We start from the raw sequence: 12,973 nt of genomic DNA, 5'->3' as shown, positions 1-12,973 counted from the left end.
ATCTTGAACGGATATCGGTGAAATGAAAGAAACAGCCGGAACGATTTCCGAAAATCTTTAATTTTAATAATTGCTTTTTTTCATCAACTATGCTGTACAAACTATATAGCTTAAAATTAGAATTAGCAATTAATAATTGCACGTAAAAAACTTAACAAATACATATTAATAATCAACTCTCGATTGGAATGAACGATTATTACATTACGTAATATTTTTTACAATATATATAAGTAACTACTAAATGAAAATCGTCTATATTTAACAAGCTGTCACAATCGCCCAATGATATGTTAAAATTATTTTTATTGCGTTCTAGTTTAACAATGTAGATTAAAGGTAGCGAAGGGGAGTGGCCGGACCCAACTTTGTGCAGGTGCAGGTTTCTTGTGCGGTGGCGGCCCTTGGCTTTCGAGTGAAGCGAGATTCGCCTTACGACGCTGTCTACGGACATTAAGCTCCGCCCTCTTGTCTTAGACCCTGCGTCCTATGCTTCGGCTAGTGTTTTACCCTTGGCCCAGTCCTTGTACGTTGCCGCTTAAGTTACCAAGTTGCCCTTGTCCGTGCTGCCTTTATGATTCTGGCCTTTGAAGTCTTTCAGTCGAATCGGCGAAGACTCGCTTCCCGAATCTCCCTATAACAAACAGATAAAACACCATTTAATGTTAGATGAAAATGTATTAAATGCTTCTCCTTAGGTTGGGTTAACCAAAAAGACAATCTAGGTTGCCTTGTTTTTAAAACCTCGCATAAGTCTCATCAATAGATCACATAATTTTTCTTGACAACGTAAATTCTTTCCAAAAAGGAATTCGTGGTATAAAGACTATATTTGATGAAAAAGAAAACAAATGTACGGGGCGGCAAATACTTGTAGATGACAGCTTTTCATATTGTATAATGTAATTTTTATTTTTATCTAGGCAGCACTTTTACAGGGCGGCAACTTTTTTTGCTGACCGAAAGAAAGTCTTGCTAGAGAGCGGCACATTCAATTTAGGTACGCTTCCCATGTATTTCATCTAGAGTAGCACAGAAATTATAATAACAAATTAACAACTTGAAATTTGTCTGACTGTATACAGTAATACTGGAAACAGCACCGGATACAGATTTAGTACTAATGTAGACTTTAGAGGGTTTTGGTTTCTGCGTAAAAATCCTGAAATCCCGGAATCGTGTATACAAAGCTCTTTAAAATAAATGATACTTACTAGACTTGAGTAGCTCGCGAGTGAGTGATATAAAAGATATATATCTTCACCAAAGAGCTAATCACTCATCAACTCCGACGAATTTGAATTATATCTTTATATCCGCGTCACATGGTTGAGTTCATAGGTCCATACGATTCCGGATATAAGATCTTCTTCAACTCAACAGTTTTATACTCGCTCGCGAGTGAGTTATGAGTCAAATGAGCGACTGACTGAGAGAGTCTGATTCGAGTCAAATGCATTACGTCTTAAACACTAATTAAAATCTTTTTTCTTTGCTAAGAATATGAAAATAGGGATATACAAATAGTGTTGGCTGTGAAATTTATATATAATTTCTTGCCAGTTTTGTATTAATTATAGGAATCAAAAATGTTGTTAAAACATTTTGATCTGATTCTCTGATATACTGATATAAAATGTCGCTTATATCTTTACAGAGCTACTGAGCTAAAGTGAGTTACTAAGCTAAAAGAGTGATATATATCACTGAGTTCAAAAGATATATCTCTCTCTTTTCACTTCAGTGATATATAATGCGCACCTCTAATACTTACGTTAGCACCCAGCGACATAGTCTCTTGTAACAGCAGTTCGCTGTCAGTGCCTCGTGATTCCTTATTTTTAAGAATGGAACGCGAACGAGAGTCACCTTCTAGCGGCCATCCACTTCCACTTCGTTTGTTCCCATTTTTACCTGAAACGTTATAAAGGTGAAATCTCAATACATAGTTATTCATGATTGCGCAATGTGCAAGGTACCAATAGATACGTTTTTACACTTGGTAGAAAGTTATTGTTATAGTTTCGAACTGAAGAGTTAGGAGTCCTGGGTTCAAGTAGGTACAGATTAGACTCCCAAAAAATAGATGAAAATATTGTGGATTTGCTTTATTGAGTGATCTAAATTGGTTATCAAAACCTGAAATCTTAGTGTGGGGTTTCTTAACAGTAATTAGTGTTGAGTTTACAAACTCACCGAAGAGGATGTGATGGTTAATGATTCTCGTTGCAATTCCTCTCGGCGGTCTCCTCTCCTCCTCCGACCATTCCTGCAAAGGAACAAATTATCCTAAACAAACCTATCTTTTAATAAGTGCTGCATACATACCTACTTGCCTACGTATTCACGTAACCACTAAAGTCAACGAGTAAACAGCATGCATTGCCCTGGGACATCTACCATTTTATACTACACCGTGCAAGTAACAAACGGCGAGCAAACACTCAAGACGGGAGAAGTTATGTGCCGTGTTAGTAGCATGTAACTGTGACTAGGTCCTACGAGTGCGGCGCTGGGCACTCCTCGCGCTAGGCGGAGGCGCGCGGACTGACCTGCTGGAAGCGCGCCTTTCTGTGTTTGGGCTTGGTATCGTCGGGCGACGGCGGCGCGGCGTCGGGCGCGGCGTCGGCCGGCGCGCCGCCCGCGTCGGGCGAGCCCGCGCTGCCTCGCGAGCCGCGCGGCGACCCTTCGCCCTGCGAATCTTTCGCACACAACACGTCCCCCGAGGCGCTCTTGCGCACATCGCTAAACTCCGTCGGTACCCCGCCCTCACCTCCACCGGCGCCACCGCCGCCGCTACCGTCCAGAGGATTCACATACAAGTTTGACGAGTCGTTCTCGCATGCGATGTCGCCCTCTGAAGGAAAAGGGTGCGTAAGGCATGATGCAAATGTATCTGCAACGTAAGACATAAGACGCACTTGGAGCTGCGCACGTCAAATTTGAACGGTGGCGTGTGCCCGGGGGCCGCGCACACGGGAGCGGGACGGAGAGAGTGCGGGACGTGCCGAGGTGCTGTGGATCGTGGGTGACATCGACTACATGGTCAATGGAAACACGAAATTATATAAAAACAAACTAACCTGCACAATTAACTGTTATCTTTTGTAAAACAAGACAGTCGGTTTAATAATAAAAACGGAACATACAAATCAGACCAGACCGACTCAGGTTTATCATAGGTTTATCTAATTATATTACTTTCATAAAACAGAATATCGATCAAATGGATTGTAGGAGTGTAACAAACTTTAAAGTTAACCAGGGTATAGTGGTAGTAAGGGTTCTTACCAGGGCTGTCGAGGCTGTTGGGCGTGGCCTCGGGCAGCGCGCGCGGCGCGGGGTGCCGCTGTAGGCACGCCAGCTCCACGCACACCGGCTGCCGCAGGTCCGACGTCGACATCGGCATCAGCTGTTCAGCGTCTATGAACTCTCTGTAGCCCTACGTCGAGAAATGTTTGTCGTTCAATTATTCTGATCAAATCCTTTTCATCGATAAACTTAAAAGTAGATAATTCCGGGAATATTTGCTATTTAGATACATTATTTTTATAGTTTTATACCTACAAATATAACAAAGACCTTCAATTTCAATTTTCTCTGCCTTAATACATCCTTCGAGTAAAAAAGATAAGACATCTAAGACAAATTTAATCCATTACTAGGTAAATACTTATTCCTACGCTACTCTCATAATATATACAATACTTAAAACTCATTTTCATTCAGTACATTTGCCGATGCTTTAAAGTAGCCAATAAAATAGATAATTTGGTATAGGTATTTTCTTTTCTGGAAAAGTTCCAAAGCTTTTAAAACCCACTTTAACTTACCATACATCATTGTAGACATAATAAAACACTCCGTTCCAACAAAAATAAAAAACACATGTGAATAATATGTGCGATATTGTGAGAAAATGCTTTGTATGTAGATATTTATACTTATTACATACTATCTAAAGTGCTTGTTTATTTATATAAATAAACTACAATAAAATAGTAGAAGTAAAATAATAAAGGGCTGCTGTAAGTAACGTAATTAAATACTTACATATGGACGCTAAATGTTAGTAAAAATCATTGAAACAGATTAAATTATGTAGCAAAAAGTCGGTATGTAAACATGGTTAAGTAAATAACGTTCGGGCAAGGCCTCGGGTTAGTGCTTAGTACCTTGAACGTGCAAAAACAACATTCAAACTCAGAAGGCAGCTGATCCAAGTCAAGCTGTTTGTCAGCCATCTTCTTTTCCTAGAAAAGAGAAATATTAGTTGTTATTTCAGATTCCTAGTGTTCAAAAATTTATGAAACAATGCTCTAGGATTATTTCACTTTCTAATTTTCTCCATTGAACGTAGACGGGCTCTGGGAATGTTGCTACAGACAGTTGCCTAAGTAATTTTTGTTATAACACAAATTCGAATACTAAATATTTTTGAATAGAATTTTAAAAAGTCACATGCATTTAAATAATTATAATTTGATTGCATATAAAATGTTCCGTGCAATGGCCAGTGCATATTTTTGTTAAGTAGTCTTCTTAGCGACATTAGCGTGAACTTTCATGAACGCTAATTTACTGGATATTATCCTTAAAGATCTTCTACTCTATTCGAAATAGCACTCATATCTAAAATAATTTTATTTGTATATTTTGGTTTTAATTGATTTTGTCATAGAACTATGATCAACCTAGTTAGTCTTGTTTAATATTATGTTGTTATCAAAGTGCATAACAACCCTAAGACCTTATTTTTGGGATACATAAACCACTTTAATAGCCTGTGCAGAACCACATCTTGATTAGCGCATTGTTGCGAAGTTTTTTAAATTCTAACTTTATGTCTATTTAATTTCCTATCCATAATTTTGTTTTACTTTCAAAACTTTTTAAATGTTCACTTAACGTACTTAACGGTAATGAAGTTTCACGCTAAGTTGTGGTTTATAATTAGGAGAATACAACGTTATTAATTAGTAACATAATACATGTAATAAAATTGACGGTAAAAAGCGAAAGCTAATAATAGACTAAGTACAGGAGTCCTTACTGGAGTTGGTTCAGGGTTTATAAGCAAGCGCGTTTCCGGCGTGCCTAGGCCTTCGGCTGAGAAGCGTCGTTCTGGCTTAGGACTGCTCTGAAACTACGATCTCAAGTGTTAACGGTAGCGTTGGTAACAGTAGTAAAATGGGTGCGTCATTATCAAGATAAAGATATACAAAATATATAGATAGTAGGAATGTTTGTGTAATAAGCATACGGAATTATAATAGGCGCTTAAAGTAATGTGGTCGTACTCTACCAATAAGGTAGAAAGCGTCAATATTTGAATGTTGTGTAAGTTCCTAACTACTAGTGGACGCACCCTCGGTTGTGAGAGTCGCTTACCTGAATAGCATCGGCGCGCTGCGGTATCTTATTGCCGATGGCATGTTCGTATTGCTTGTAGCAACCGGTGATGGCCGGGGCTTCGCCTTCCAAGCTAGTGGCGTCCGCCTGCGACAAGTTGTGTCCTGGAGACACACACCACTTAAGTAGCAACGTTTTCTACTTCTTCTCCCACGAATTTCCGATACAAGCGTTTATTTCGACATTAGATTATTGCGACATTTTTTAGGCAGACGGGTTACAAAACATTGTTAACAAACGACAATAAATAGCGGCGTGAACTACACAACACACATTCCACACGAACAGTAAGAAATCCAGCGTCCTCCGGATACACACACAACGGACAGTCCACAGAAGAAATGAATGTTAGTTCTAGGAAGCGTTAGGCTTACGCTGACAATGTAATCGACCTTATATAAGTGTCTTCGTCGCACATCGCAAGCTACACGCGACGCGAACCCGACCCCGAGCTACGAACATAATAATAAAGGGTCGGGTATGACGACTGTGCGATAGTAGTAAGTAGCTCATCGGGCGTCGTCTCTCGCCTCAATGAGGACGCACTTGTCACCTGAAGACAAGGAATAAAACACTCTGAGTGTACCTCTTTGCAAGGAACGAGTGAACATAGCTGTAGCTGCGATGTAACGTGAACTGTTTGATTTTCGATATGCCTGCGAGTCCGGAGAGCTAACTATGCGACGTGCATACATTAAGGTACAAACGACATTCGTTGCATACAGTTACACAAATACGAAATGAGGCACTGAGCACGAAAAGCATGCGTGCATAGTGAACACGAGTTACAACGAGCGAAGAACACATGACATGGAGAAGCGAGAGCGGGAAAGGTACTACATGATACTGACCTGTGTCGACGATCACGTCGATGAGATCCATGCTCTTGGCGAACGCGTCGCGCAAGTTTATGTTGTGGAAAGAAACGATGGAGCCCTCACGTTTGGCGCGCTCGAGCGCCTCGCGCCGTTTCAGCGCCTTCTCTCGCCGCATCTGATTCTTGTAAAACTCGGCGAAATTGTTGACGATAATAGGGATGGGTAACGCAATTACCAACACGCCGCAAATACAGCAAACTGAGCCGATGACCTTGCCCAACGGGGTCGTGGGGTAAATGTCACCGTATCCGACTGTGGTCATGGTGATGCCGGCCCACCAGAACGTTTCCGGAATGGAAATGAATTTAGTCCCCGGCTCTTCCTTTTCGGCGAAGTACGCCAGCGATGAGAATATGAGTACACCCATCGCGAGGAATAACATGAGCAGTCCCAGCTCCTTGTATGAGTTTCTGAGCGTGAAGCCGAGCGACTGCAGCCCGGTCGAGTGCCGGGCGAGTTTTAGAATGCGCAATATTCGCATTATACGAAATATTTGGACCACTCGACGTACATCTTGAAATTGGTCAGTCGCGTTTTTATTCGTTTCGAGGAGAAATAAAGATACGAAATAAGGCAATATAGCCAGTAAATCTATGACGTTGAGTCCACCCTTGAAGAACTTCCATTTGTCCGGCGAGGCACTGAATCGCAGGACATACTCGAGCGTGAACCACGTGATGCACACGGCCTCAATCATGGCCAGCTGCGGGTTGTCCATTGGCGTGCCCTTGTCGTCGTACACTTGCATCTGAGGTATGGTGTTGAGAGTGAGCCCTATCGTGGACAGCACGATGAAGAGGATCGATACCACCGCGATCACCTGCAAGCACGTACCGAGTGAGCGTCCAGCGCGCTCTCGTCGCCCGCCACCGCGCTGTCACACGTCATTAACTAGACACGGTTCGTATTAGACATCATGACATTATGGCAGTATATATGGTACGATCACCAAACGTGGAACGTGTAAGTAAGTTATGCGAGTGTTTATACAGAGCTTTTCCTACACATTTGTACAATAACAAAGCTACATTTATAGTCGAATGTTATATGTAAGTACCTATATGTATTTACAAGAATAAAGCCAATGTCTTATCGTAATAGGATGTCTTAATATTACTGAATCAATTTTGGTGTAAAAATAACATCTATTCGTGTGGGTAGGCAATTATGTTAGTAGTGTTGTGTAGTCGAGGTGTAGATAAGTAAATAAAAGTATAAATGATCGTGGGTGGACGGACGCGCGTTCGGATGGTCGATCGTCAAGGTATTTCCTAGGACGCTCGTTCGTCCATCGCCCGCGTCGCTCTGTTAGTCGGATCAGTACCACGAAGCGGAAGCGCTGGTAGGTTGGAGGAGAGGCCGTCGGCGGGGACGCTGGTCGGGAGCGAGGGAGCGGGGCGGCGGGGCGCGCGGGACGGGTGGGGACGCCGGCGGAGCGGCGCTCAGCCGTGGTGGGGGGCGGCGCGGGCGCGGCGCGCGCACTGCGGACGCCGGTCCGCAGGGCGCCGCTGCCGTCCCGTGCCGCCCCGCACGCGGGCCGCGGAGCGTCGCCGGCGGCGGCTGGTCACATCGCGTAAGCCCATCCCATTTTGCAATATTGCGACAACAATTAAGCTTTGTTTTATATAAAGTGAGAAGTCGGAGTACGATCGACGCGGCTGTGAACATTAAAAATTATTGTAACGAAAATTATCCTGAGGCACATCGTGCCGCGTATGCGCACATTTCGAATGATAAACATATATATAAGCCTATTTGTATCTCTTTTAGTATTTAGACGCCATGAAAAAGGTTTTCGTGTTTTCATTACAAATACCTATTAAACAAAATCGGTCAACCTAACTCAATCCATTATTCGCGAACACTTTTTCTTTAATTCTTTCAAGACAAACCTCGTCAGGTTCAAGGCGATAAGTAGGTAATAGATTCGCGTAATACACCATTAAGAACCGTCAAAAATAAAAAGGTAAAGCAAAAAAATGTCACAAAATATAAGCATGTACCTACTTCAATGAGAATTTAATAATATCAAACTAAGCAATGTTATCAATAAATGCCAAATTATAATAATAAATATCGACATTAAATACTTAAGTGACACAATTAGATAATTTCTAATCTGTCGATTAATTCTCGCGAGAACTTTTATATTAAGACATTTGTGAAATCTTGTAAGTAATTTAAGTATTCAATATTTAATTCATTAACTGTGATATGATTGGTTAAATCGATGACAAGTCTAATTCGACCATAAACTCCTGCACCATGGTTTCTTTTGTTAAAGACGAGACAAACGTAACTATTAGCACTTATTTAATTCTCAGATCTATTGGCAACGAAATAACTTTTATACAAAACCTCCCTCTCGTTCCATCATGAAGGACTCTACTACAAAAGTATCCTAAAGAACTCTACTATACTTTTTCTACAATGATAAGTAATGTTTTTTTTATCCAGTACTCAATAATTTCTCGTCTACGAGGCGCCTTTTCTATACTATGACTAGCCATGAAAACAGCCCTTAAAACAACACTACGGAAACGGCTGCGAAATGATAGAGACAGGCACAACTTTTGAACTTTTCTTTGACTTTTGCCCCTTGCATGTTTATTTTTAATATTGTAGAAAAGGCGATCTTAAAGTCATGATACATTTATGTATGGATGATGTTTCGATAGGTACCTACTGATTCATTGTCGTTTCATATTATTCGTTTCTAGCAAAACTTTTCGCAAACTCAGCCAAGATCAATGCAAAAGGGTCTAAAGATGTATTATGGAATAGTTGCGCAAGACAAAATATAATATTTAAAGGCATTAAACAAACATACTATATATATTTCAATATATAACAAATATCATATAGATGCAGCAAAATAAATCAATATCGACATAAATATTGGGCTTAATACTTTGATGTAAATTTTTTCGTACATAAATTATTTAAACTCTTACAATGAGTTGTAAAATATACTAAGTATGAAAATAGCAAATAATAACGAATACACTTAACACTTAGTGTTACGCAGACGAACATCGACGAGTATTTAAATAAAATAAAATAAAGGAGTTGATACAATAATACTTACACATGTTATGTCACGCCGCTTATAAAATAAACGTTTTACAAGACATACTACAGTAGATAGAAGCGACAGAGTGACCAACAGTGAGGAACACCGAACACAACACCACATTCAGACAAACACTACGAGCGGAGGAGGAGCAGTGACAGATAGATGTTATTCATGCACCACGGATATAACTAATTAGTTTCCATTCTTACAGATTACAAACTTATATTTAATGCATTCTTAAACATAACAACCCTTTAAAAGTAAGGCGTTAAAATCTACATTATTAACTTCCTATATATCTAGTAGCTTCTTTGATTGACTGAAAACCATTAAAAACAAATGTATTTTTTAATTCATAATCATAAACTTGTAAATGATAGATACATTGATATAGAAAGTTAATACTTTAGATTTTACTAGTATTTAAAAATTAAAAGCATTTAAGTAACAATTTAGTTAGATTTGTTAAAATATAAACAGTAACAAAATGCAAGAATTACAAGTGTACAGCGTGTTTAACATTGTCAATAAAACATAGATAAATATTTGTTATGTAAGTGGCTGTGTACAGTGTCTATAATAATATAAAAATAGCTTTACCAGCAGTATCTAAACAATTTTTCAAACTAAGTGCACGAAATTGTGCATACATCATAAGAAAGTGTTACTTAAAACTGAGGCTCACAATAAACAAAAGCGTTCATCTACGTATTAAACTTATCTCTAGTTGTGTTACTTAAAGTTTTATCAGTACCTCCAGTTTAAACTTAGATAAAAGTTTTCCTCGGCAGCGTGCTAATGTAATGATGTTAATATAAACAATGTTTTAGTTTTAGTGTGTGAGTTGCAGGATCGTTATATACATTACCCTGGCTCCTATACTTGTGGTGGGTTTCTCGAGCAAGTCCCATAGCCACTTCTGGTACTGTGCGCAAGTTCCCTGCCCGAACTCCTCTTCTTCGCGTTGTCGTAAACTTTCCGCTTCTTTCCTCATCTCTTCGTGAACGTGTTCTTTCCGTTGGTGGTACTTGTGCTGACAACACGATTCGAGGTACAATTCGTCTACCCCCCAGTATTCTAGATCATCGCTAAAGGCCAAAACACACATCTCGTCCACTAAGTGCAACTTGCCAGTCCGATAGAAGTTAAGGATGGAACTGAAACTCTTCGGGTGCCTGAAAATGATAACATTCCTAGTTAATAATTGTCGAATTCTGAATTTCTTCATTAATCATTTATTTTTAATTTTACAGTTTTCCTTACCTCTTAAGTACTCCCTATCAATCTTAAGTACCTACCTTAAGTAATACTAAAGTATCTTAAGTACTACTAAAGTCCTATCAGTTATCGGTTCAAAATAAATTAGAATTTAATTGCCTGAGACATAAGACAGAGAAAGCAAGAAACATTTTATCTTTAATTTCGTGAAAATGCGCAGAACATCTGTCAAACACAGCGTTACATGTATACACGAAGGTATTTTAGAAAGGGCATAGATACCTATCGAAGAAATACTCGTTGTCCTGCAGCGAGTAGTCGTCACAGAGCTCCGTGATGGCCTCGTGCGTGTTGCAGTCGCGCAGGCGGCCCAGCCGCGTGTGCGGCAGCCGCTCCAGCGTGCGCCAGAGCACCTCGTGCCGCACGCCGCCCACGTTGATGATCACGCGCTTGCTCAGCGCCTTCGCGCGGAGCATCATGAACGGCTCGGGTGGCAGCGACGACATCGATCTGGAATCAACGTTCCAGTCTCATTAAGGCCAAGATATAAATAGGTCCGTGTGTCCGTTTTACAAGAGATTAACGGTTTAGCGAAATGGAATGATAGTGCTCATATACTATTCAGGCCATCTTGTCCTAAATAAAAATAAAGCTATTCATCATAGTTATTCATAATAGTTGCTACTACTATTAGCATAGGTACCTACATCAAGTTTGTTTGTAGTCCATTTGAGGATAAGAGGTCACTGTTGCACATGGTCAGTAACCAACTTCGTAAATATCAGGGTCCTGAAGCTAAAGTCGATTACATGTGTGTTATTTCATGCCACTCAGAGTTACGATGGTCGTTTCACATCTCAGTTAGCAGACATCCACACCCTTTCATCGAAATTAAAGAAAATCACGCTATGTAGGTAGATATAGGTGTACTAGTTCTAAGTTAATAACCCAGTGGCTTACGGATACCTTGATAATGTGAGAGGGTCGTGAGTACCTGGAGTGTGCCCGCTGCAGCGCGGCGGCGGCGGCAGTGGCGGCGCCGGCGGGCACCGCGGCCGCGGGCGCCGGCGCGAGCCCGGCCAGCGGCGCATCGTGCGCGGGCGCCGCGTAGCCCATGTGCGCGCGCGGGGGCGAGTCGCCCACGTGCCAGCGCGCGCCGCCGCGGCCCGCCCCCTCGCCCACCATGCCGCTAGCTCATCGCGCCGCCCGCCGCCGCCCGCCGCCGCCCCATCCGCGCCCGCCCGCCCGCGAGCTTTACACGCTGGAACATTTACGCGAACGATTCACTTGCCATCTTCATTCATGACGCACGTTTTATGGTCTCAATAAGGATCTTAACGAAAAGAAAGCAACAGTGTCGCTTTTTGCCGTCCAAACATTCGACCTAATTAAATAGCACTAAGTATGCTCATGCTACATACGTATCTAGAGTTATGACTCTAGATGCAAAATCTTCATATCTTTCAACAAATGGGCAATGGTGGCTTTTAAACATCGCAGCTAGCTAATACTTTTCTGATGTGGGTAATGTAATATTTGACAACCAACAAATGTAGAAAATTAACACATCATAAAACGGACAATACCTGCGTATTCGAATGAATGTGACGTCACAGACAGAGGCATTCATAAATAAATAAAAGGGGTTCGGTGGCGATAGGATGTATTTGAGTAAGAACACGAGGAGAGAGTGGGCGGGGGCAATCGATTACCGGATCGTGTAGCGCTGCGACCCGCGCTTATCAAGCCTCTATACGATCGACCCTAATCTAATAATAGAAACATTCACTGCACTTACAGAGACCACTTCGTATTTTAAACTTTTATTGCTTTAAAACAAACCAATATAGCGAGCAGCCCGCTTTAAAACTACGAGCTATGGTAGCTATAGATAATAAACTAAAAAAACGAATATATTGTAATAAAGGGATTTCCTACTTGGTTAATGAATCCACCGTTAATTTGATATAAAATTTCATTCTCTTATTAACACAAACATTATTTCTTGCTTATCTTGATTATTAAGCGCTATTTGCCTGCCTAGCCCTTAGAGCCACTTTCCTTATAGCATTTTTATTATGACTATCTCTATAGTATGAACAATAGTGTCTTGTTAGAGATTCATGTTAAGTATGTCCTAAAATAACTCTAGAGCCTACACTCCGTAGGCTAATGACTTTGTGCTGACGTCGCTTAATTAACATGTTCTTTTTAATGATGTACGAATAGAAATAACAATAAACAAATAAAATGCCCAATCATATTGATCGCAGTAATTAATGAAATCTTATTGAACGTTGAATAAAAGACTTTAAAACAAAATCTTATATAAAATGTAGAGCCATTTTCCTTTACTATTTAATTGAAGGTGTACGTTTTGGAATAAGAA

At 40.7% G+C, this 12,973-nt stretch overlaps 1 protein-coding gene across 8 annotated transcripts in view; it reads right to left on the bottom strand.

The window, feature by feature from the left end:
• Positions 1–40: 40 nt before the first annotated feature.
• Shab (Shaker cognate b) overlaps positions 41–12,973 on the bottom strand; it is a 62,027-nt gene continuing 49,094 nt past the window's right edge. For 2 of the 8 annotated variants that reach the window (XM_073091305.1, XM_073091306.1), the window contains exons 2-13: positions 11,579–11,845; positions 10,867–11,094; positions 10,235–10,541; positions 6,264–7,110; positions 5,392–5,516; positions 5,054–5,146; positions 4,176–4,253; positions 3,292–3,442; positions 2,553–2,896; positions 2,197–2,269; positions 1,775–1,914; positions 41–634 (exon numbers count right to left, since the gene is read on the bottom strand). In XM_073091305.1, coding sequence (XP_072947406.1) covers positions 539–634; positions 1,775–1,914; positions 2,197–2,269; positions 2,553–2,896; positions 3,292–3,442; positions 4,176–4,253; positions 5,054–5,146; positions 5,392–5,516; positions 6,264–7,110; positions 10,235–10,541; positions 10,867–11,094; positions 11,579–11,769 — 2,673 coding nt within the window. In that variant the 5' untranslated portion in view covers positions 11,770–11,845 and the 3' untranslated portion in view covers positions 41–538. Of the gene's footprint in view, positions 635–1,774; positions 1,915–2,194; positions 2,270–2,552; positions 2,897–3,291; positions 3,443–4,175; positions 4,254–5,053; positions 5,147–5,391; positions 5,517–6,263; positions 7,111–10,234; positions 10,542–10,866; positions 11,095–11,578; positions 11,846–12,973 lie in introns of those variants that run through there. The other 6 variants (XM_073091307.1, XM_073091308.1, XM_073091309.1 and 3 more) reach the window with 6 other exon arrangements.

This window comes from Epargyreus clarus, unplaced genomic scaffold (genome assembly GCF_041222505.1).
Source record: "Epargyreus clarus isolate Ecla_fem2 unplaced genomic scaffold, WU_Ecla_fem_2.2 ptg000034l, whole genome shotgun sequence".
NCBI classification, from domain to species: domain Eukaryota; kingdom Metazoa; phylum Arthropoda; class Insecta; order Lepidoptera; family Hesperiidae; genus Epargyreus; species Epargyreus clarus.
Note: the sequence above shows the minus strand (reverse complement) of the source record. Positions and strands in the feature narration are given on the sequence as shown.